The sequence below is a fragment of the Ascaphus truei genome, chromosome 6 (genome assembly GCF_040206685.1).
Source record: "Ascaphus truei isolate aAscTru1 chromosome 6, aAscTru1.hap1, whole genome shotgun sequence".
NCBI lineage: Eukaryota > Metazoa > Chordata > Amphibia > Anura > Ascaphidae > Ascaphus > Ascaphus truei.
Window position 1 is genome coordinate 31,353,993 of NC_134488.1, and position 23,930 is coordinate 31,377,922.

Below are 23,930 nucleotides of genomic sequence, written 5' to 3' on the forward strand. Positions count from 1 at the left end.
CCCATCTGGAGCAGTGACCTAATGATAGGGACATGTTTAATCAGAGCCCAATGTCCCTAAAGGCTGGTCAGGCCCTGAATTTTCGGGGCCCCTGGCCGGGCCCGGCCCAATGGCTTGTCGAACTCAAAGCATCAGCAGCGACATAAATCGGCGCAAATTATGTAATCGTCGGGGGCAGTTTGCCGACAGCGTAATCGGCGCACTTTTTCATTGTTGCAGGCTGCCGATGTTTATCAGAAGCTCTTCATTAAACCCCAGCTACAAACCCTAATTTTAAACCCCGCCGGATGATGGTGGCGTGTGGCGCGCTGGTAAGGCCTCTGTAATAACAGCGCCGCTTTCGTTTAGAGGTGGTGTGGATGAGAAATGTATTTTTGGGGTGGGGGGGCTGGTTCCCAGCCTAGGGCCCTGAATTGGGTAAATCGAGCTGGCTTTAATGGTTTAACCCTGTGAGTGCCACTAGACAGTTACTACGTCCTTGGGTTACATGGCGTCCTGCGTTGCCTTGGAGTGCAAGTAGTGATCTAATAAGTCAGGAAACGGAGACTACCGCCTCTTCCTTCAAAAGCGTTGCCGTGGTCACATGACCGCACTGACCCCCCTCTGGCAGGGTTAAAGGGTCAGTACCAATGGACTAATGGCAGTGACATGTTTAATAGGTTAAATGGTCAGTCCTATGTAGGAACAGTGACCTGACAGTGGAACTTAATGGGTTAAAGGGTCAGGATACCACATAGTATCAGTGATCTGATGACAGTTACACGGTTCAGTCCGATGTAGCAGTGACATAATTAGTGGCGTGTTTAAGGGGTGACGGGTCAGCTACACATAGGACTAAAGTGAACTAATGACCGTGACACATTTAAATGGGTTGAAGCAGCGATTCCAAACTCCAGTTCTCAAGTGCCCGCAACCGGTCAGGTTTTAAGGATATTCCTGCTTCAGCACAGGTGGCTCAATCAAAATGACTGAGCCACCTGTGCTGAATCAGTGAGATCGTTAAAACCTGACCTGTTGGTGGTACTTGAGGATTGGAGAAGGGAATCACTGGGTTAAAGGGTCAGTACCACATGGTATCAGTGAGTTGATGACCGTTACACGTTTAATGAGTCAACAGGTCAGTCTCAGGTAGGAGCAGTGACCTAATGCCCGACACGGTCATTTGGTCATGGCTATGGGTTAAAGGATTGGGCCCCCGTAGGAGCAAAGTGACCTAATGACAGCGCCGTTTATTGGGTTAAAGGGTCAGTCCCACATTGTACTCAAGTGACCGTACAGTGATGTGTTTAACGGGGTAAATGGTCAGAACCAGCACCCGGGTTTTGCAGCTGAGGGCTTGGTGGTTATGGGAAGAAATTTCTCGCAGAAAGGGTCGTCGGTGCAGAGAAGAGGCTCCCAATAGAAACAGGGGCCGTTAACACTACAGAAAGGCACCATAAATATGGGGGGGAAAGTTGGTGATCAAATGGGGTTTGCGGCTTCAAAGAATGTAGCAGAATGGGCCGCCGGTGTGGGCCAGGCAGGGCTTATCCGATGCTTGTGTGTGTGTGTGTGATTGTCAAGAGAACTGATGACGATTGAGTGGTGCGCATTACCAAACACAGACAGGTCACATGTGTAAGACAGCCTAATTTATCCCATAAATTAACCAATTCTCATAAAATAGGAGTGATGTTTACGTGGGAAGAGGGTCGGCATACACATGCATGGGGAGAAAGAAAACAACCCTCGACACAAGCACTTCAAATTAGGAATAACTGAGATTTTGGTCGGATACATCTTTAAACCCCTCACTGCCAAAGGGAGAGGACATGTTACACGCATGTTATCTTCTGCGTCACGGCGAGGTTTCTCTGGGCTCCTGGTAATGTATGATGGGAAGGGATGCGCTTAGCCTAGAGATCCCTCTGGAAAGAGGGTTGTTCCCCATACGGGGTCAGTACCACTTAGCAGGCCAACACAAAAATGTTAACTGGTCAGTATCATTTGCCTCCTTAGGCTGCATCCAGGGTGCCTTCTCCCGTGCTGAGGCGCGCGGAGGCTGAGGGGAAGCGGGTACTTTCCCTGGCCTTGGTCCGCGCGCCGTCCGGGGGCGGGCCAGTGACGTCACGGAGCTGGTTCGCCCTCATTGGGCGAACCGCTCACGTGACCGGCCCTGCGCTCCGGCGAGCGCCAAATCTAAAATTTGTATAAGACCTACGCTTCCGCACGCTTGCGGAAGCGTAGACGAGCTCCTACTAAAGCCGCTCTCATTGCGGCTGTAGGGGCTCACTGATAAGCACCAGCGCACTTCAGCACGGGTCAGCGCCTATGCGCTGACCATGCCCGAGGCCTTAGAAAGATGCAATCCTCCCAGTAACCATATCCTGGGAATGCATGCTGTTTCCCTCTGGAAACACTGAATTCCAGCTGCTTCTGTGTATCCGTTTCACTGATAACTGCTTCCTAAATTACTTTGCCAACAGCGAACAGAACAGGAAGGGCCACGCTACTTTTGAGTTTGAGGACTGACACTGACCGGCCAAATAAATTAGATAAAGATTGTAAAAACTCTGCAAAGCTTTAATCCACGGTGGAATTCGTACAACTTTTAAAATCATTTTGTTTAAAGGTTATAAAAATAAATAAAAATAACTGGCACGGCCCTTAGTTGATATTTCCATCCTCGCAAGGACTGACCCTGTAAAGGGGGGGCTACATCTTTTTTACATGATAAACAAATTAGGCATTAGTCCAAATCTATAATAAAAAAAAAGAGGTATTTTATTTCTGACATCCTGGATTAGCGCTGCCTTCGGTGACACTGGGCAGCTGCAGCGCACAGGTTCCCTCCGGCTCACCGGACAGCACAAGCCTGTCTGCCCCTCCCAATGTTTAAGGCAGGAGCTGTGCAACAGCAGGAGGCGCCAGAGCTACTGGGGGGGAGGAATTAGAAATAAAAAAACAGAATTGGATCCCACTGCAGCCACCAATCCAAGTCACATTTACTGCAAAGTTCTCAGGTTGTACGGAAGCAGTTTAAAAAAAATATGTGACGGTGATTAACCCCGGTGTTGCCAGAATGGCATACAGTGCATTTCGGACGCGCTCATCGGCAGGGGGATCCCCACGATGCTTATGCCCGGCCGCTCACTGGATCTCCCCCATGTACAGACGCTTGTCGCCGGACGCTGACAGAACTGGAGACAGAAAAAGAACAGTTAGATCGCTTCTGCGAGTTTTAAAACCAGGTCTATGTCTGAACAGGCTGTCTGGTGACGAAGATAAAAGGGCAACAGCAAAAACCTTGCACCCTAGAGCTTAAAATCTAATATTTGGGTGCACCTCTCTCCCAGCAGCGCTGTATAGTGCTGATGTCCGTTTAAATGAAGCAATCACGCCCTACGTGGGCGCGGGGAGGATATGGCCGTGCTGTGCACACGGTGCCAGCATCTCCAGCAATGAAGGGGTGGAGCGGGGCAGACAGACACTCACTGATTGGCTCGTCTGGATGAAACGCCACCTCGTTGACGGACCCCGCGTGGCCGGGGAGCTTGTAGAGGATCCTGCGGGACGTGGTGTCCCAAACGTAAACGAACCTGCGGACGGAGATAACGATGGGGCGAAGATTACATTTACAGAGAGGATACAGCATCACAACCTACACAGCCTGAAAGGGGGTGGGGGGCATTGCACCATTAGTAGCCACACTCCCTGCTCTTCACAGGACACAGACACCGTAGTGGCAGGGTTACCTGTCCGCTGATCCTGCTGCTATCTTGCTGCCATCAGGAGACCACGAGCAGCGCAGTAAATTCTGCAAGATATGGGGAAAACCGTCACCTCTTTCTCCCCCACACGGGAACACCCTGTGCCAGCAGCGACACACAGCCACACACACACACACACACACACACACACACACACACGGGAACACCCTGTGCCGGCAGCGACACACAGCCACGGGAACACCCTGTGCCGGCAGCGACACAGCCACACACACACGGGAACACCCTGTGCCGGCAGCGACACACAGCCACACACACACACACACGGGAACACCCTGTGCCGGCAGCGACACACAGCCACACACACACGGGAACACCCTGTGCCGGCAGCGACACACAGCCACACACACACGGGAACACCCTGTGCCGGCAGCGACACACAGCCACACACACGGGAACACCCTGTGCCGGCAGCGACACACACACACACACACACACACACGGGAACACCCTGTGCCGGCAGCGACACACAGCCACACACACACGGGAACACCCTGTGCCGGCAGCGACACACAGCCACACACACGGGAACACCCTGTGCCGGCAGCGACACACACACGGGAACACCCTGTGCCGGCAGCGACACACACACACGGGAACACCATGTGCCGGCAGCGACACACACACACACGGGAACACCCTGTGCCGGCAGCGACACACACACACACGGGAACACCCTGTGCCGGCAGCGACACACAGCCACACACACACGGGAACACCCTGTGCCGGCAGCGACACACACACACGGGAACACCCTGTGCCGGCAGCGACACACACACGGGAACACCCTGTGCCGGCAGCGACACACACACGGGAACACCCTGTGCCGGCAGCGACACACACACGGGAACACCCTGTGCCGGCAGTGACACAGCCACACACACACGGGAACACCCTGTGCCGGCAGCGACACACAGCCACACACAGCCACACACACACGGGAACACCCTGTGCCGGCAGCGACACACACACACACACACACACACGGGAACACCCTGTGCCGGCAGCGACACACACACACACGGGAACACCCTGTGCCGGCAGCGACACACAGCCACACACACGGGAACACCCTGTGCCGGCAGCGACACACAGCCACACACACGGGAACACCCTGTGCCGGCAGCGACACACAGCCACACACACGGGAACACCCTGTGCCGGCAGCGACACACAGCCACACGGGAACACCCTGTGCCGGCAGCGACACACAGCCACACGGGAACACCCTGTGCCGGCAGCGACACACAGCCACACGGGAACACCCTGTGCCGGCAGCGACACACAGCCACACGGGAACACCCTGTGCCGGCAGCGACACACACACACGGGAACACCCTGTGCCGGCAGCGACACACACACACGGGAACACCCTGTGCCGGCAGCGACACACAGCCACACACACACGGGAACACCCTGTGCCGGCAGCGACACACAGCCACACACACGGGAACACCTTGTGCCGGCAGCGACACACACACACGGGAACACCCTGTGCCGGCAGCGACACACACACACACACGCACACACGGGTACACCCTGTGCCGGCAGCAACACACACACACGGGAACACCCTGTGCCGGCAGCGACACACAGCCACACACACACGGGAACACCCTGTGCCGGCAGCGACACACACACACGGGAACACCCTGTGCCGGCAGCGACACACAGCCACACACACACGGGAACACCCTGTGCCGGCAGCGACACACACACACACACACACGGGAACACCCTGTGCCGGCAGCGACACACACACACGGGAACACCCTGTGCCGGCAACGACACACACACACACGGGAACACCCTGTGCCGGCAGCGACACACAGCCACACACACGGGAACACCCTGTGCCGGCAGCGACACACAGCCACACACACGGGAACATCCTGTGCCGGCAGCGACACACAGCCACACACACACGGGAACACCCTGTGCCGGCAGCGACACACAGCCACACACACACGGGAACTCCCTGTGCCGGCAGCGACACACAGCCACACACACGGGAACACCCTGTGCCGGCAGCGACACACAGCCACACACACGGGAACACCCTGTGCCGGCAGCGACACACAGCCACACGGGAACACCCTGTGCCGGCAGCGACACACAGCCACACACACACAGGAACACCCTGTGCCGGCAGTGACACACAGCCACACACACACAGGAACACCCTGTGCCGGCAGCGACACACACACACACGGGAACACCCTGTGCCGGTAGCGACACACAGCCACACACACGGGAACACCCTGTGCCGGCAGCGACACACACCCACACACACACGGGAACACCCTGTGCCGGCAGCGACACACACCCACACACACACGGGAACACCCTGTGCCGGCAGCGACACACACACACGGGAACACCCTGTGCCGGCAGCGACACACACACACACACACACACACACACACACACACACACGGGAACACCCTGTGCCGGCAGCGACACACACACACACACACACACACGGGAACACCCTGTGCCGGCAGCGACACACAGCCACACGGGAACACCCTGTGCCGGCAGCGACACACAGCCACACGGGAACACCCTGTGCCGGCAGCGACACACAGCCACACGGGAACACCCTGTGCCGGCAGCGACACACACACACACGGGAGCACCCTGTGCCGGCAGTGACACACACACACACACACACGGGAACACCCTGTGCCGGCAGCGACACACAGCCACACGGGAGCACCCTGTGCCGGCAGTGACACACACACACACACACACACGGGAACACCCTGTGCCGGCAGCGACACACAGCCACACGGGAACACCCTGTGCCGGCAGCGACACACAGCCACACGGGAACACCCTGTGCCGGCAGCGACACACAGCCACACGGGAACACCCTGTGCCGGCAGCGACACACAGCCACACGGGAACACCCTGTGCCGGCAGCGACACACAGCCACACGGGAACACCCTGTGCCGGCAGCGACACACAGCCACACGGGAACACCCTGTGCCGGCAGCGACACACAGCCACACGGGAACACCCTGTGCCGGCAGCGACACACAGCCACACGGGAACACCCTGTGCCGGCAGCGACACACAGCCACACACACGGGAACACCCTGTGCCGGCAGCGACACACAGCCACACACACGGGAACACCCTGTGCCGGCAGCGACACACACACGGGAACACCCTGTGCCGGCAGCGACACACAGCCACACGGGAACACCCTGTGCCGGCAGCGACACACAGCCACACGGGAACACCCTGTGCCGGCAGCGACACACAGCCACACGGGAACACCCTGTGCCGGCAGCGACACACAGCCACACGGGAACACCCTGTGCCGGCAGCGACACACAGCCACACACACGGGAACACCCTGTGCCGGCAGCGACACACACACACACGGGAACACCCTGTGCCGGCAGCGACACACAGCCACACACACACAGGAACACCCTGTGCCGGCAGCGACACACAGCCACACACACACAGGAACACCCTGTGCCGGTAGCGACACACACACACACGGGAACAACCTGTGCCGGCAGCGACATACACACACGAGAACACCCTGTGCCGGCAGGGACACACACACACACACGGGAACACCCTGTGCCGGCAGGGACACACACACGGGAACACCCTGTGCCGCCAGCGACACACACACACGGGAACAGCCTGTGCCGGCAGCGACACACACACACACACACACACACACACACACACACACGGGAACAGCCTGTGCCGGCAGGGACACACACACACACACACACACACACACACGGGAACACCCTGTGCCGGCAGCGGCACACACACACACACACGGGAACACCCTGTGCCGGCAGCAACACACACACACACGGGAACACCCTGTGCCGGCAGCGACACAAAGCCACACACACGGGAACACCCTGTGCCGGCGGGGACACACAGCCACACACGGGAACACCCTGTGCCGGCAGCGACACACACACGCGGGAACACCCTGTGCCGGCAGCGACACACACACGCAGGAACACCTTGTGCCGGCAGCGACACACACACGCGGGAACACCCTGTGCCGGCAGGGACAGACACACACGGGAACACCCTGTGCCGGCAGCGACACACAGCCACACACACGGGAACACCCTATGCCGGCGGGGACACACAGCCACACACGGGAACACCCTGTGCCGGCAGCGACACACACACGCGGGAACACCCTGTGCCGGCAGCGACACACACACGCAGGAACACCCTGTGCCGGCAGCGACACACACACGCGGGAACACCCTGTGCCGGCAGCGACACACACACACACGCGGGAACACCCTGTGCCGGCAGGGACACACACACGGGAACACCCTGTGCCGGCAGCGACACACACGCGGGAACACCCTGTGCCGGCAGGGACACACTCACTCGGTCGGCAGGGATTGAAAGGAGAACAGGGAACTCACCTTCTCAAAGTTGTGCACGTTCCCTTGAAATATTTTCACACATCGCTCTTTGGGGGCGAAGGGTCGCACGTCCCAGACTCTGACTGCAAAAACAGAACAGAGGACATTAACCATTACACCGCTCCTCCAGACAGAACAAGGTCTTATCTGCTACATCGCGAAGCCACTCAGCACAGACGAATACTTTTTGCGCTGTACTGCGCCTGCCGCTATACAATACCTTACTCGCTGCAGCACGCCTTGCACTTATCCACTACACCACGTCACACCCCCACCCAGCCAAACACCTTATGTTATCCATTACACCTCTCCTCCACCCAGCTTTGCAATGTGCTGCCGACCCCTCTGGCAGGGAAATGGTTAAAAAGCAGACCACGCCTCCCCCATTACCCCACCTACATACTCCAGCAGCACTGTAACCCTTACAGTGCTGGAGGGAGGCAGCCCGGGGTGTTACCTGTGTTATCCATCGCATTGGACAGAAGATAGGAGCCCTCGGAGCTGAGGCTGAGCCCGGTCACAGAGTCCCCGTGTCCCCTCATCGTGTACATCAGCTTGTTCTGACGCAGATCCCACACCTGAGAGACAACGTCACGCCGACAAACTTCATACTGCGAGTCACGGCTCATTTAAAGACACATACACAGAAGTGTGCACACACGCGCTTCGCTCTGTGTTCTCGGTGTGTGTGTGTGTGTGTAAACTTACAATCAAGTGAGCAAAAGTGAACATTGTAGGCGGTGCCCTCTATTCTCCAAAAATCACGGATGGAGTCATACATGTCGTCATCACGCTACGACGTGTGGGCGCCATCAGTGATCGTTGGCAAATAGAGGGTACCGGGGGGAAATCTCAGGAAAATGTAGTGCTGCCTGAACAAGCTGCTCCATACAGCGATCACGAAATAAGGATTGGGCATGGACACTCACAGGAGGCACAAATGCCATTTCTATCACTTCATTTAAACCTAAATGAATGTTCCTTTTTCGTGTGAGAGACACATTCATACAACATACATCAAAACTGCGGGCTCATGGTGTCATTTACACAAAATGGCATCTTGCTTGAGCATGCCGTGCAGTCCAACATGGAATCCTTCACCAACCCACTTTAAATAAGACAAAGCATTGCGTTGATTGCATTCAAAAATTAGATATGTCACAAGGACATTTTACAAATGTATCTTTATTTTTTCAGAGAAGACACGTTTCGAGGGTCTCAGTCCCCGTCAGGCCCCCAAAATATAGAGACATTTGTGAAATGTCTTTGTGACCATATTTAATTTGAGAGCAACACACATACACACACAGCAGTGAAGTCCCACTTATAAGATGAGAACACTTAAGGTGGTAATGATAGCTGAGATTTTGCCTGAAGAAGCCTTGCTGTTTAAGGATTGCAGACAAACACTAGCAGGTTGAACTGAACCTATATCCAACAATGCCGCCTTGGTAGGTTACCCGCCTGCAAGGCAACCAGAGACAAACACAGGCCTTAAGCCTTCCGTGCTCACACACACCTTGATGTCATTGTCTATTCCTCCGGAGATGATCTGGTCACTGGTATCATTGAAGGTAACAGACAGCACCTGGTATGTGTTCTGGAAGGATTGCACAGCCGCTTTCTTCCTGAAGTCCCAGAGCTGAGAGAGACAGGACATGTCACAGCGGGAACCAAAACAGCAGTAACTCCCGGAACAGGAGGGACAACCTCTGTAATACTCCACTTTCTGTATCTTTCATTGCCAATTATAAATCATAAATGGACATGAAAGAAAATCATTTCTTATTAAAAAAGGTAATGATAGACATTTATATATCCCTGAAACATCACAGATATTTCTAAAGTTTGCGATCTTAAGATGAGCACCACAGGATGTTAACTAAAAAAAACTGGGGTCGCGATTATAGTAGGGACGCGCGCAGCGGAGCGCATGGCGTTGTGCGCACCTGTCACCCGAGCAATGGGTGAACGGAGATGGAGGCGATTGGGGAGGTGCGGCGGACGCAGTCACCAGGCTGGTTCGCCCTCATTGGCTGAACCATTCACACGACACGAAAAAACAAAATCATTTGTAGTTTGAAATTCTGCCGCGTGGTCGCTCCGCTTCGCACTATGGCCGCCCTCATTGACTGCCACAGACTTGTTCTTGTGGCACACGGTCGCAGCCTAATTCAAGCTCATGTGATCAGTGCTGTTGTCGTTGTCACCACCTCTCTCTCCAGCGCCCACACACCGTTCTTACAAGCGGTCCCCTCCTCTCCCTTCTCCCCCCCCCCCCAATTATATCTGTATGTATACTCTGACGTTTAGAGGCATCTGTTCAGCTGATGCTCCCCCATCATTACCAACCTTCACTGTCCCATCATCGCTGCCTGTGCAGATGAGCTGCGGCCCGCGCCTAGCTGGGTAACAGGAGTTCACAAACGAGGTGTGTCCCTTCAGCCTCTTCACTCTCTCCCCCGTCTCGCTGTCCCATATGGCGACAGTCTTGTCAGTAGAAGCAGAGAATAGCAAGCTGAGATATATATATATATAAAAAAAAAAAAAACAGGTTATTTATTTACACTTCTGACCGAGCTGTGATAGGACGTCACCTTTCTCTATGAGCAAGTGACATTGTTAACGGTGCAGCTCTCTCCCTCCCCACCCCCGAAACAACACTACTTTGAAAGCAACCTCAATGATTATGGTAGATCACAAAACTTAACTATGTATTTTTTTAAAGTTTTTGACTGTTATTTAAATAGGCCCAAAGGCTGCGGTAGAGTATTCTCATGACAACACATGCTGTTAATTCCCACTTTACCACGCAGCACAAAGCTGTTTTCAATGCAGACTACAAAGGCAATGTTCTTTTAAGTCTACAGATGCCACTAAGAGGGGCATAGCTACCATATTCATATGCTTTGGGGTCATTTGACACAAAAGACAGGGGGGGGGGGGGGAAAGAGCTGATAGACTATCGTACAGTATGTGGGAACAGACCTTTAAACAAAAAGGTAAAATAAATAAACATTGAAACTGCACCTCGAGTGGGGATCAAGATACATAAAAACCAGGGCACCGTGTGCATATCCTACCTGCCATCAGTATTGTAATGCAGCTCCATCACAGCCCCGCTGTGGCCTTTTAATGTCGCATAATTCTCACATTCCCCAAACACATTCCACAGCACTGGGAAGACAGAGAAGGCATTAAACTGGGACTGTACTTTTAAAGGGTGGCAAGATTACAGTGGAGTTGTCTTCTTGAAAGTGCCCTCTGTGTGACGCCTTTCCAAGTAGCTCCCCAACCTTATTTACATGTATCTGTCCTAGTTGTTTGTAAATAAAAATTAACATAAAATCAAAGGCCAGAACCTGCAATAGTGTCCACATGGCAAAGCCTGCTGCTTATTATCACGTGCTCCAGTACAAGCAGCACAAAGCTGTCTTCCATGCAGACAACACGGGGTCCTTTGAAGTGCAGTTATATCACTACGTGAGAGGCACTTACAAATCAAACGGTCGAATCCTGCAGATACCAAAGTGACCCCATTGGGGTGGAATTTACAGCAGTAAACTTCTCCCTCGTGGCCCGAGAGGAGCATGATCGGAGCCTGTAGGCCGGATGTTCTGGGAGGACCCTGGAGATCAAAAAACGCACAAAGAAAAAGATGAGCGCGCGAATCACATTAATAGCAGCGGCGGTTCCTGTTTTGTCTCCTCTGCTGCACCTCTGTCACTGTATTATTCCAGACATATGTCCCCCGCTCTGTAGAGCTTACAATTCAATGTTGGTGCCTGCGGCACATAATTTTAAAAAATCACAAGCACTGTCCCGTTACCGTGCTGTAAAAACGCCAGGGACGCTTCACCCTGAAATGCATCAACCCCATTCAGTGGAAGCGAAGTGTGAGAGGCTCTCGGACATTACAACAATGTGTGTGTTCCCGTCACTGCCTGTTCCTTTTTTGTCACTCTCTGATTGAACGTACTGCACATAAAGGGTTATTCTCGTGGGGAACCGAGATCCAGCACCTTTTACTATGATTAACAGAGATTATATTTTTGGGGAGGGGTTATGATCTGTCCCCTGTGCGATAACTCTCCCACCCCAATGACTGAGAAGTGATACGAGGCCTCTCCTTTCTTCTGATATTTTTCTTTACCTCCTCTACCCTCTCTTCTCCCTCCCCCTTCCTCCACTCTCTCCCCCTCCTTTTTCCTCCATACCTTCCTCCTTCGCTCTCCCCCCCTTCCTCCGCGCTCTCTCCCCCCCCCCTTTCCCTCCCCCTACCCTTCCTCCGCTCTCTCCCCCCTACCCTTCCTCCGCTCTCTCCCCCAACCCTTCCTCCGCTCTCTCCCCCCTACCCTTCCTCCGCCCTCTCCCCCTCCTCCGCTCTCTCCCCCCTACCCTTCCTCCACTCTCTTCCCCCCTTCCTCCGTTCTCTTCCCCCGCTCTCTCTCCCCCCTCTCCCTCCGCTCTCTCTCCCCCCCTCTCCCTCCGCTCTCTCCCCCCTACCCTTCCTCCACTCTCTTCCCCCCCCTTCCTCCGTTCTCTTCCCCCGCTCTCTCTCCCTCCCCTCTCTCTCCCCCCCTCTCCCTCCGCTCTCTCCACCCTTCCTCCGCCCTCTCCCCCCTACCCTTCCTCCGCTCTCTCCCCCCTACCCTTCCTCCGCTCTCTCCCCCCTACCCTTCCTCCGCTCTCTCCCCCCTACCCTTCCTCCGCTCTGCCCCCTACCCTTCCTCCGCTCTGCCCCCTACCCTTCCTCCGCTCTGCCCCCTACCCTTCCTCCGCCCCCTACCCTTCCTCCGCTCTCTCCGCCCCCTACCCTTCCTCCGCTCTCTCCGCCCCCTACCCTTCCTCCGCTCTCTCCGCCCCCTACCCTTCCTCCGCTCTCTCTCCCCCCCCCTTCCTCCGCTCTCTCCCCCCCCCTTCCTCCGCTCTCTCTCCCCCCCCTTCCTCCGCTCTCTCTCCCCCCCCCTTCCTCCGCTCTCTCCCCCCCCTTCCTCCGCTCTCTCTCCCCCCCCTTCCTCCGCTCTCTCTCCCCCCCTTCCTCCGCTCTCTCTCCCCCCCTTCCTCCGCTCTCTCTCCCCCCCGTCCTCCCGCTCTCTCTCCCCCCCCTTCCTCCGCTCTCTCTCCCCCCCCTTCCTCCGCTCTCTCTCCCCCCCTTCCTCCGCTCTCTCTCCCCCCTTCCTCCGCTCTCTCTCCCCCCCTTCCTCCGCTCTCTCTCCCCCCCTTCCTCCGCTCTCTCTCCCCCCCTTCCTCCGCTCTCTCTCCCCCCCCCTTCCTCCGCTCTCTCTCCCCCCCCCTTCCTCCGCTCTCTATCCCCCCCTTCCTCCGCTCTCTCTCCCCCCACTTCCTCCGCTCTCTCTCCCCCCACTTCCTCCGCTCTCTCTCCCCCCCACTTCCTCCGCTCTCTCTCTCCCCCCCACTTCCTCCGCTCTCTCTCCCCCCCCACTTCCTCCGCTCTCTCTCCCCCCCACCCAACCACCACATCTCACTTGCTGTCCCGGCACCACCACATCGTTTCGCGGCCTCTTGCTCGGCACCAGGACCAGTTCCTGCCCCTTCCGCTTGTTCTGTTCAATCATGGCGCCGGCAGGTCACTGTCGGGGTCCCAGCTCAGAGATAAACACCGGAGACCTCTCTCACGCTGCTACTTCCCAGCTTCCTGTAGGAAACCGGCGCGGGGCAGTGACGTAACAACCTTACATCCCTGCACTTTGAAAGAAAAAAAAAGAACACGCTGATTGGCCTGCGAAGTCACATGGTCTCTCATGTGGGCGCGGTACGGATGACGTATAGAATAGGCGCACTGGGAATGATTGGTCGGTAGCTCCGACGCCTCTAGTGACGTAGATGCTTTGTGTGCTGTAATTGGTCCACCAACTCCACCCGCTTCCTGCTGTTGATAGGACGGTGATACGAGGGAGAACCCGTTCCTTGCTGTGATTGGTCCACCAATTTTCCACCTCACACATTGATTGGCGGATTGGGCCGGTGTTGCGTTGTGATTGGCCGGAACAGTGCGCAGGGGAACTGCCTTCAAAATGGCGCCCAGTGTGAGGTAAACCAGCCAGAGAGCAGGTTGTGTGAGGGAGGAATGGGATTATATCAGGGTTTCTTCATTCTACCGCCCAGTGCCGTGCGGAATGGAAACGTGATGTAGGGAGCGTGCAGATGTGTGAGTGCGACTTCATACTGCGGTGTATTAATCAGTATGTACTTTGCGTGTATATCTCTCACTCGGTGTGTACACGTGACAATCATAAATAACACATATTATAATTAACACATAATGGGAAGAAGTGCTTCACACATAAAAGTAACATTAAGATAAGGAGCCCCTGTCTAAAGAGCTTACAATCTAAGTGTGTGTGTGTGTGTGTGTATATATTCGCTAACTTTTTTTCCACATATTTTCACAGAGTGGATAATTACGTATAACACGAAGCCGTGAGTGCCGTGCCACAGCCGGGAAACCATGGAAAATTTACCAGAGTTATATGAAATCTTCAAGGGAGAGGTAAAGAAATAATCAAAAATAAACCCCCCCTCTGGCCTGAATATCTACAGGCTGTCCATTTAAGGACAATGTGTAATTAAATATTAAAGAGTATTCAGCATTTGTAATCATTCAATATTTTTTTTAATAATGTTTTTGAAATACAACGTTTAGAACGGAATCCGATCAGAAATGGTCCATAATTACAGATGTACCTTACCAGCCCTCGCAGTCCAAACATGCCAGCTGTTTATCTTGCTGGGTGCTCACCTCTGCAGCCACTGCACCGCAAGAAATGCAAGTTCAAATATAATGTAGTGCACAACCAGTCTTAAATAGAATGCTTAGTCATTTTTCTGTGTTAATTCACACCTTCACCTGGGCTTGTCCCGAGAAGTGAATTTACACTGAAACGTTGACATGTAGAAAAAGGAATAAGCGTTTTATTTAAGGCTGAGATTATGGTGCTGGTGTCGCTGCTTGTGTGCGCGCGTCCGGCAAGCACTCTTTCTGTAGTGGGCTATGCAAATTACCCCAGTACCTGCGCGTGACGTCAGCGCACGTGAGCTGGTTCAGCCAATGAGGGCGAACCAGCTTTGTGACGCCCCCGACTCGCGTCTACGTTCTCCTGCAGCCAAGTTCACAAATCTATTGGGCTGCAGGCGCGCACGCGTCCACACATGGACCATAATCCCAGCCTAAGGCTACGTCCATAGAGGGGGGAGCCGCACTGAGCCATGCAGACGCTCCGCGATGAGCCCCTTCATCCTCTATGAGGATGTCTTGAGAGGGGGCTCCCGTGAGGGTCCGCAGGCGTGCTGAGGCGCTGGGATTTTCAGCCGACAGCAGAACCTGTTTCTCAGCGCGCTGTCGGCTGAAAACACCCAATCAGCACGAAGCAGCGACATGACGGTGACGCCGTGACCTCGGCGATTCGCGGGCTATTGGCCCAGCGACGTCACTGCCCCGCTTCCCGATCGCGTACGCTGGCTCGCCTGCTAGTCCATGGACTCGCTCCTGACCGAGCAGGCGAGCGTCAGCGCGGAGGAGCGTGCTCCCCTCTCTATGGACTCAGCCTAAGACTGGTTGTGCTACATTATTTGAACTCTTCTGCAATAAGAGAGAAACATTAAGAATGTGACCTATATTCAGTCTGTACATATTAACGGTTGAATAAATGAAGGGTGAGGTAAGAATGAGATGTTAGAGCCACAGCAGAATATGTAATCGTGTAACGCTGGGCAAATTTAAATAGGCAAACTTACTATAAATGGGGATACAGTGGTTGTGGTATAGAAAATAGTGCTCATATAATCACATGTGGCTCTATGAGAAAAACACTCTTTCTTTTTATTTCATATGACATTTCTTAGGTTCCTTGATGTTATATGGATGTCCAATAAGCAATATGTGTAATAAAACACAAGAAAGGGTCTGTGTCTAGTGGTGTCCACTTAATCACCCACAAAGAACAACACAGTGATATATTCCCAATACAATGTAGCAGTATAAAGTTCGTGTAATGACCAGGCAATACTGACAATTACGTCTGTTACCTGTCAATTTGTTGCACCATTCCAAGACATCCAGGGCGTGCGTCTGTAGATAAGGAGATCCAGAGACTGTATAAAGTGCTTAGGCACGAAACGCGTAGGTGCGTGTCATCTAGCTTCACCATCTTGCTTGAGCTTACAATAAATTGATCTCAGTACTAGAGTTGCCCTGGACTTTTCATTCATTTATTTTTTTGCCCGATTTTTGTCTGTTCTTTGCTGTGCTCTGCATTCCTCTACAGCTTATTAATGGGGATAAAATTGTAACGAAAGCAGTAATTATCACCCTTCAGCCCAATAAACGCGTCACTGTCCTAAAATCACGTTGGTTCTATGTGGGACTGACCCTTTATACCAGGGGTGCACAAACTGGGGGGCGTGAGATTTCCTGGAGGGGTGGGGGGGGGGGGCGGCGCTTAGAGGCCCCTCGCTCTTTCCCACAACATTTAAATTAAATGCCGGGGGAGGCGCGAGGCCTCTAAGTTGCTCTCAGCCGGTTCTTTGGTGACGCTTCGCCATGGTGACGTCTCGTGACGCCGCCAATGCCAGAGAGCCATAAGGGGGGGGGGGGCACGAGCAGGGGGGAAGAGCAGACAGGGGTGCGCAAACAGAAAAGTTTGTGCCCCCCTGCTTTATACTATTAAACACATCACTATCATTAGGTCACTTTGCTCTTTCACGGCACTGATCGGGTAACTCCAATGTCCCGATCTCTAATTCTCCTGGATCTTTTCACAGGTTGCAAACGTGACAGAATATGGGGCATTTATTAAAATCCCAGGCTGCAGGAAGCAAGGTGAGTGACTGACATACAATTCCACCCATCATTCATTTTGTAATCCTCTAGTAAATGCATGGTCAGTCATGTGATCAGTAGACAGGTATGCTGTGTCTCACACATTGAGACCATGAGTGTAATCTGTATTAGTACTAAGGGGTAAAACCATTTGTCTTTTGAAGCGACTGGGCCTGGTGGAGATGCCAGTGCTGCATTTTCTTGTGGCCCTGGGAAAGCCACTTGATCTCCCTGTGACCAGGCACCAACAATTACATTGATTCAAAAAAAATAATTTTTTGACATAAAATACAGCTTTTAAAAAAATTCGGTGAGCAGCGAGAAAACATGAGGTGGAAACAGGCACCGTACAGTAGGGTGAAGCAACCCTTTAACAAAGTCAACTGCATTAAATGATATAACGTGTGAAGTGTTTAACTTGTAAGGGGAGATCTGATTGACCGGGAGAAGTCACTTTGTTTCCCTGCTCATCAGGCAAATTAGAATGTAAGCTCTTTGGGGGAAGGGACTCGCTGTGCCTGCAGAACTCTACATTGCTACGCACATTGTGAGCGCTATGTAAGAATAGACAACCCTGTAACAGGAACTAGCACGCCTGACTCCACATTGCTCAGCCATACGTTGCAGGCTGCTCAGGGGTTGGGCAACATCACAAACATTCACTGTAATGAATGTTGCGTCTATTATTTTGACCTTTTCCCTCCCCCTCCCCCCCCCCCCCAGGCCTCGTGCACAGGACACACATGGCATCCTCCCGGGTGGACCGACCGGCAGAAGTGGTAGATGTCGGAGAGAGGGTGTGGGTGAAAGTTATTGGCCGTGAGGTAGGAGCAAACATATTAACAGATTAACACTTGTGGGTGGGTAGGCAAGATGCCATCTTCACTCCTGTGTGGCGAAAGGGTTAACCCAGGGATTTGTAACCAGGGGGGGTCTCTGGATACTTGCTAGGGGAGCTTATAGTGATATAAGGGGGGGGGGGGAGATATAGATACAGGAGAGGGAAGAGTGACCAATGGGAAGAAGAGCTGTTTTCCTGCATCAGTAACCTAATTGATATAGTCCTTATTCTTTTTAAATGGGAATTTCTTTGTGCACTGAATACAGATCGAGAGACCAAGGGGCAAGATAAATCTGGTTGAGCGAGTCACGTTTAAACAGTTGGGGTACCACTGGGTCAATGGGTTAACCAATTCCAACGCTCGTCTCTCTAGACAAAAGATGGGAAGGAGAAAATCTCCCTGTCCATGAAGGTCGTGAACCAGGGATCCGGGAAAGACCTCGACTCAAACAATGTTGCGCTGGAGTAGGTGGCTGCTCATTCTCTCTTTCTCCTCTGTGTCTCTCTCTCTCTTAAATGGCAATGAACCCTTGATCGAGCTCCGATCACCCTTATCTTTCTTTTCCTGGCTTGCTGGGAGCCCTGATCCTTTGTTCCACTTGTATAATGGTGCCAGGTTTCTTGCTGGTCTGCAGTACCTTTCCTTCATACACTTTCATTGCATTTATTAGCCACATAAGTTGTTCCACTTAATCACAGGCAGAGCTCTCGCATCACTTAAGGAGAAGAGAAGCAGCATAAATATATTAACTGATTTTAAGAGTGCAACATAAACCATTGCCGGCTTTAATTAACCCCTTTTTAAGTGCCAGGGAGACCAGCAGTGCCCAGCGGAGGAACCTCTTCCTACTCATTGCATGCATTGCTGGTCTCCCTGGCACAGACAGGGGTAGTAATAAGGAGGCCGGTACCGACGCGCACTGAGCCCGATCTGCTCCCTCAGGCAGGACGAGAGGAAGAGGCGGGAGTTCAGGGATTACAGCAAGCAGAAGATCACCCTGGAAGCCGTGCTGAACACTGTGTGCCAGAAGTGCGGCTGTAAAGGTGGGTGCCCACCCGTTCTCCCACCATGTGCACGGGCGCAAAGGAGCTGCAAGCACTCGGCTCTGTAACGCCTACTGGGCCATGTGTTACTGCAGGCAAGGTGCAAAGTTGACATTTCAAGGATAGTGGCACTGCAGACTGATGGAGGTCCTGAAATCTCTGAGACTGTAAGAGTCTGGAAGTGTAAAGAGATACTTGGTATCATTATACAGTGCCCTATGCTCGCCACGTGTGGCTGTAACTCATCTCTCTCCCGGTCCCTTCCTCCTTTCATCCTGTCTTGGGAGCATGTGAGGGGTGGAGCGACATGCACAGCCGGAAAAGCATGGACCCTCCTGTGACACGGAGGGATAAAGGGTGGGAAGAGATCAGCATAGGAGGGAGAGAGAAGCAGCTACTCCTTCCTGCTGCTGGGGATCTCTCTCCTAATCCTGGACCCAGCCATATACACACCTGCTCCCACCCGCGCCTCCCTGACACCTCTTCTCCTGCTAATGGGGTTAATACTGACACAAAACCTTAAATCCCGCCTCACAAACCAAACATCCCAACCGCCTGCACTCACGGCTATTGTCCCACCCACAGTCGCTCCTACCACCCATTGTGACCAAGCACTGCCATCTACAGCACAAATTCCCTCACCTACTGTCTCTGTCTCCCAACATACCTCTTAGATTGTAAGCTCTCCGGGGCAGGGGTTTTCTTTCCTATTGTCTGATTTTGCTGCGCTTATTGTATTACTCTAATTCCCCGTACTGTATTCTTTGTGGAGCGCTGAATACACTTTTGGCACTATATAATTAAAGATATGCATACATACATTATATGGGACAATAGGAGGAGGTATAGGGAGGGTTATATGCGGCAATACATGATGTACAGTCCCTTTTAGGTGCTTGCCCACCCATGCTGTAAAGTTTTTTCTATATCCTCTTACTTGGATATTCTGTGCGTTTCACTGTTTTTTTGGGGGGTTGGGTTTGCGCTTTGGCGTCTCACTAAAAATCAGCACGTTAAATTGCCGTTTTTGGATGCAGAGCCTCAGATCTGACTACCTCGGTTTACACCTTTTTTTTTTTTATCTTGATGAAGTGATCCCCTCACCGCTGTGCCACTTTTCACAGGTCACTTCACCAAAGACTGTTTTGTGCAGCCGGGTGGCACCAAGTACACTTTGTTACCAGAGGAAGATGAAGACATTGAGCCAGAACCCAGGCCAGCTGCAGACCTGGATACCAAGAAGAAAAAGAAGGTAAGCGAGGGGAAAATCCGTCTTAGAAATTGCACAGTAAAAGTGAGCGCCCCTCTTCTCTGGGGTGTGGTGCATGGAACAGAAGAGCAGACATTTAAATGGGGTCTGTACTAAGGAGGGGTGAAACCATGCAAATCTGTAGTTCTCTTCTCTCCCTGGTAATCCCCTTGCTGGTTGAGGTTAAAGTGGCCATGTATAGTGACATTGAGTTTCTGTGTCCACGTTAGACCTTCCTTAGAACTGAGGAGCCCCAACACACAGACCCTTCCCAGGTCTGCCGTGCTACCCAGTAACTCTGGGGCGGACTACTCCAGTCCTCAAGGGCCACAGACAGGTCAGGTTTTCAGGATATCCCTGCTTCAGCACAGGTGGCTCAATCAGTGGCTCAGTCTTAGCCCTGCTTCAGCACAGATGGTGCATGCGAAGACTGAGCCACTGATTGAGCCACCTGTGCTGAAGCAGGGCTATCCTAAAAACCTGACCTGTTGGGGGCGCTTGAGGCCTGGAGTTGAGTACCCCTGCCATAACCCATCAAACACATCACTGTCATTCGTTCACTTTGGTCCTGCATGGGGCTGACCCTTTAAAAACCTTGGAATTGAAATCCTTCACTGCACATCCCTTTTTGTCCCCAGGAAAAGAAGAGGAAAAAGAAGCAGAAGAGAGATTCCTCCGATTCGGACAGCTCCGCCAGTTCCGATTCCGACGACTCCGATTCCGGGCCGGCCAGAAAGAAGGGAAGACACTCGGAGAAGAGCAAGAAGACGGCCAAGAAAAAGAAGCGGAAACACAAGAAGCGCAAACGCAAAGATTCCGCAAAGGGTGACTAAGCGCCACGGGCCTCGGCTGCAGTGTACGGTTATTTCTCTGTGTGGCTCCTAACCCCTGCGGCTGGCCTCATTGACAGCGATAGGGTTAAGTAGCTATTTAAAGGGGCAGTCCTACAGAGGTCAAAATATCTTTTATGAAAGATTCAATTAACACAGTTTTAAAAAAAAAATTGTCCTGTAAAAAATTGACGCTTCAAACCTAATTATTGTCTTTTAATTTTTCTCTCTTTGGGTGTCATTATCAGTCTTCTGGCTGATAACCAGGTTAAAATAAAACTGCACCTGGTATAATGAGGAAACTTCATTCTTGTTAAAATCAATGAGTTTCTTGATTTTGATAAATCGGTAAAAAACAAAAAAAATTTGCCCTGGATTTGCAGCCGGGAGACTTTGATAAATGACCCCTTTTTATCATCAAAGTAATTATGATGCCGTCATTGGCCAAAGATGTTAAAGAATGAACCCCTACATTTCAGGGGGAGGGGGAACCAGAGGGTGTTGCACGGAAAGGATTTGATCAATTGTAAAAACCTGATCCAAGCGATGGCAATATTCAGTGCCAATGTACATTGAAGTAATTAAACACATTCATTCCCTGGGGTCCTAGATGGGACTGGCCATTTAACCCAATAAACCTGTCACTCATTAGGGTCGGCTTGCTCCCACTCCTCCTCTTCCACCCTTCTGCAGGACACGTGAAGGAGTCATTACGGAGAGCCATGAGCACAAAGCATTGTTCTACAACAGGGCAGGCCCACTCCAGTCCTCAAGGGCCACCAACAGGTCAGGTGTTTCATGATGCACCTGTGCTGGAGCAGGGAAATCTTGAAAACCTGACCTGTTGTGGCCCTTGAGGACTGGAGTGGGCCACTCGTGCTCTACAATATATTGTGTTCATTCCTAGTGGAAGCCATGTATCCCTATGTGATAATGTCCTTTTACATGTGACTTGCTTTGGATCTTTTCCATACTAGTTATCAAGACCCGTGTGTGTGTGTGTGTGTGTTTTTGTTTAATTATAACCACTGGCAGTTTATTTGCTGGATAAATGTGCATTCACTCTGTGGGCGTCAAAATCAACCTGTTCAATAAAAAAAAAAAAAAAACACTTTTTTTTTGTGTGCGTGAGCATACATTGGGATTACAAGCACGGCATATAAAATATCACCACCCGCCAGAGCTGTCTATCACAACTCTCTTTACTGCGGTTTTAAATGATGCACGAAGAAGAAACTGGAGTGGAGCAGAAAGTGTGACACTGATTTGGGCTGTAATTGTCATGCAGCATGCTGCACTCACCATTAGATGGCGGAGTACTACTGGAGCTCCATAGTAATGGATTGGTTTGAATTGGGTGAAGCAGGTTTGATTCCCAGTGTCGGATCACTGTGGGCAAGGCGCTTTATTTTGGTGCCTTTGGCAAAGAGAGGTTGTTAGGCCGCGTCCATACTCCACGCGAACGAAAGGCAGTACCTCTGAGGCAGGCCATAGAGCGTGTTATTTTAGAGCAGACAAACAATTTTCTGTCACGTGGGCGGTTCAGCCAATGAGGTTGAACCGCTCACGTGACAGCACGGCCACGCCTCCTTGTCGCTGTGGATCACAGGCCACAGACTGCTCGTCCTGACAGGCGCGTGTGACGCCATGCGCTCCGTCGCGTGCCTAAGAGTCTATGCAGTTACCGAATTCTAGGTACAGCACTGTGCAATATAGCTATATTTAAATACGCAGTTGTACGACCATTTTAAACACGGCTCATTAAGTCCAGGGTGGTGAAGACCATCGCCTCAATTTCGGCCTAAGATTAAATGCACTTTTTAACCCTGTAACTGCTGCAGCCCGGCAGGGACACTAGCTGAGCAAGAGTAAGCGCATTGACCTGGTAAGGTCCACGTCCCCAAAAGAGTGCTAAGCTTTAGGTCGTCTTTACTACCATTCATATGTACGGGAGCCAGGCCGGGCTGAAACTTGGGGCCCCCCCCTTTTGTGGATCTGGGCCTCCACATGGTATGAAGATTCAGGATCTGTCTTTTGGTGGGTCAGAATAATTGGTAAAATACAGGGGGCAGAGAGCGCCCCCCACACTACTGCGTGCTGCCTGCCGTACAGCGGTAAGATACAGATTCCGTGCCAACCTGCTATCATTCCGCGAGTCCTACAGAAAACCATCATCACTTTACGGTTATTATCCTTTAGAAAACAAAAATAAAAGTCAATGGGAAGCTGCCTCCTGTAGCTGAAATGTGACACAAATTATTGCTGGGGGAGGGTGGTCACCGACGGGAAGCCCACCCTCCCCTCCCGATGACACCGAGTGAGGCTGACACTAGTGGCCACTTTGTATAGGGAGGTGGGTTACAAATCTCTCCAGAATGAGCAGCCCGAGCTGCTGCTTGTTTAATATATTTCTATGTTAATATTTGTTTTTGTTACTTGGTTGTTGGGGACGGGGGTGGTGGGCTGCTAACACCTGAGATTTGAGTTACATCTCCCTGGAACCACTTCTTGTCGGGTAGGACAGCATGGCCACTGGGATGAGCCGCTGAGATGGTGTGTGACTGCTGGGACCTTATGTGTCCTGGAACCTCTCTGTATGGTTTCCCTGTTCTAAGGCTGCTAGCACTCCAAGGTGTAAATTGCAACATTGTTACTCCCTCGTTGGCTTCTCAGCCAGTTGCCTTGGCAACGCCCCTTTTTTTTCTTGGTGAGTTGAGCTGTACCTCCCCCTGCTAGTTGGCATAGTCCTTGTCTTATTTCCTGCTTGTCCAGGCCAGCATGTTACCTCTAGAAGGAGCGGCTCAGTGAGTAAAGGCACTGGCACTGAGTTTGGAGCCTGGTTCAATTCCCGGTGACAGCTCCTTGTGACCTTGGGCAAGTCACTTTATCTCCCTGTGCATCAGGCACCAAAACATAGATTGTAAAC

The 23,930-nt window shown here is 52.5% G+C and overlaps 2 protein-coding genes across 5 annotated transcripts; one reads left to right on the top strand and one right to left on the bottom strand.

Annotated features, from left to right (window-relative positions):
- Nucleotides 1-2,740: 2,740 nt before the first annotated feature.
- Nucleotides 2,741-13,895, bottom strand: SNRNP40 (small nuclear ribonucleoprotein U5 subunit 40). Its single transcript, XM_075603838.1, has 10 exons — nucleotides 13,688-13,895; nucleotides 11,697-11,826; nucleotides 11,282-11,375; nucleotides 10,551-10,716; nucleotides 9,718-9,840; nucleotides 8,656-8,776; nucleotides 8,199-8,281; nucleotides 3,735-3,796; nucleotides 3,475-3,578; nucleotides 2,741-3,179 (listed from the first exon to the last, which is right to left on the bottom strand). Exons 1-10 carry the CDS (start codon nucleotides 13,775-13,777, stop codon nucleotides 3,130-3,132), a joined length of 1,023 nt encoding a protein of 340 aa, XP_075459953.1. The 5' UTR covers nucleotides 13,778-13,895; the 3' UTR covers nucleotides 2,741-3,129.
- A 281-nt stretch (nucleotides 13,896-14,176) lies between these two features.
- ZCCHC17 (zinc finger CCHC-type containing 17) lies at nucleotides 14,177-21,210 on the top strand. Of its 4 annotated transcripts, none has more exons than XM_075603842.1 (8): nucleotides 14,177-14,253; nucleotides 14,615-14,712; nucleotides 16,983-17,040; nucleotides 17,764-17,864; nucleotides 18,255-18,346; nucleotides 18,825-18,925; nucleotides 20,050-20,177; nucleotides 20,813-21,210. In XM_075603842.1, exons 2-8 carry the CDS (start codon nucleotides 14,671-14,673, stop codon nucleotides 21,005-21,007), a joined length of 717 nt encoding a protein of 238 aa, XP_075459957.1. In that variant the 5' UTR covers nucleotides 14,177-14,253; nucleotides 14,615-14,670; the 3' UTR covers nucleotides 21,008-21,210. The 4 variants fall into 4 exon arrangements, with proteins under 4 accessions (XP_075459957.1, XP_075459954.1, XP_075459956.1 ...); XM_075603839.1 differs by having other exon boundaries at nucleotides 14,212-14,370; XM_075603841.1 differs by having other exon boundaries at nucleotides 14,222-14,351.
- The last annotated feature ends 2,720 nt before the right edge of the window (nucleotides 21,211-23,930 follow it).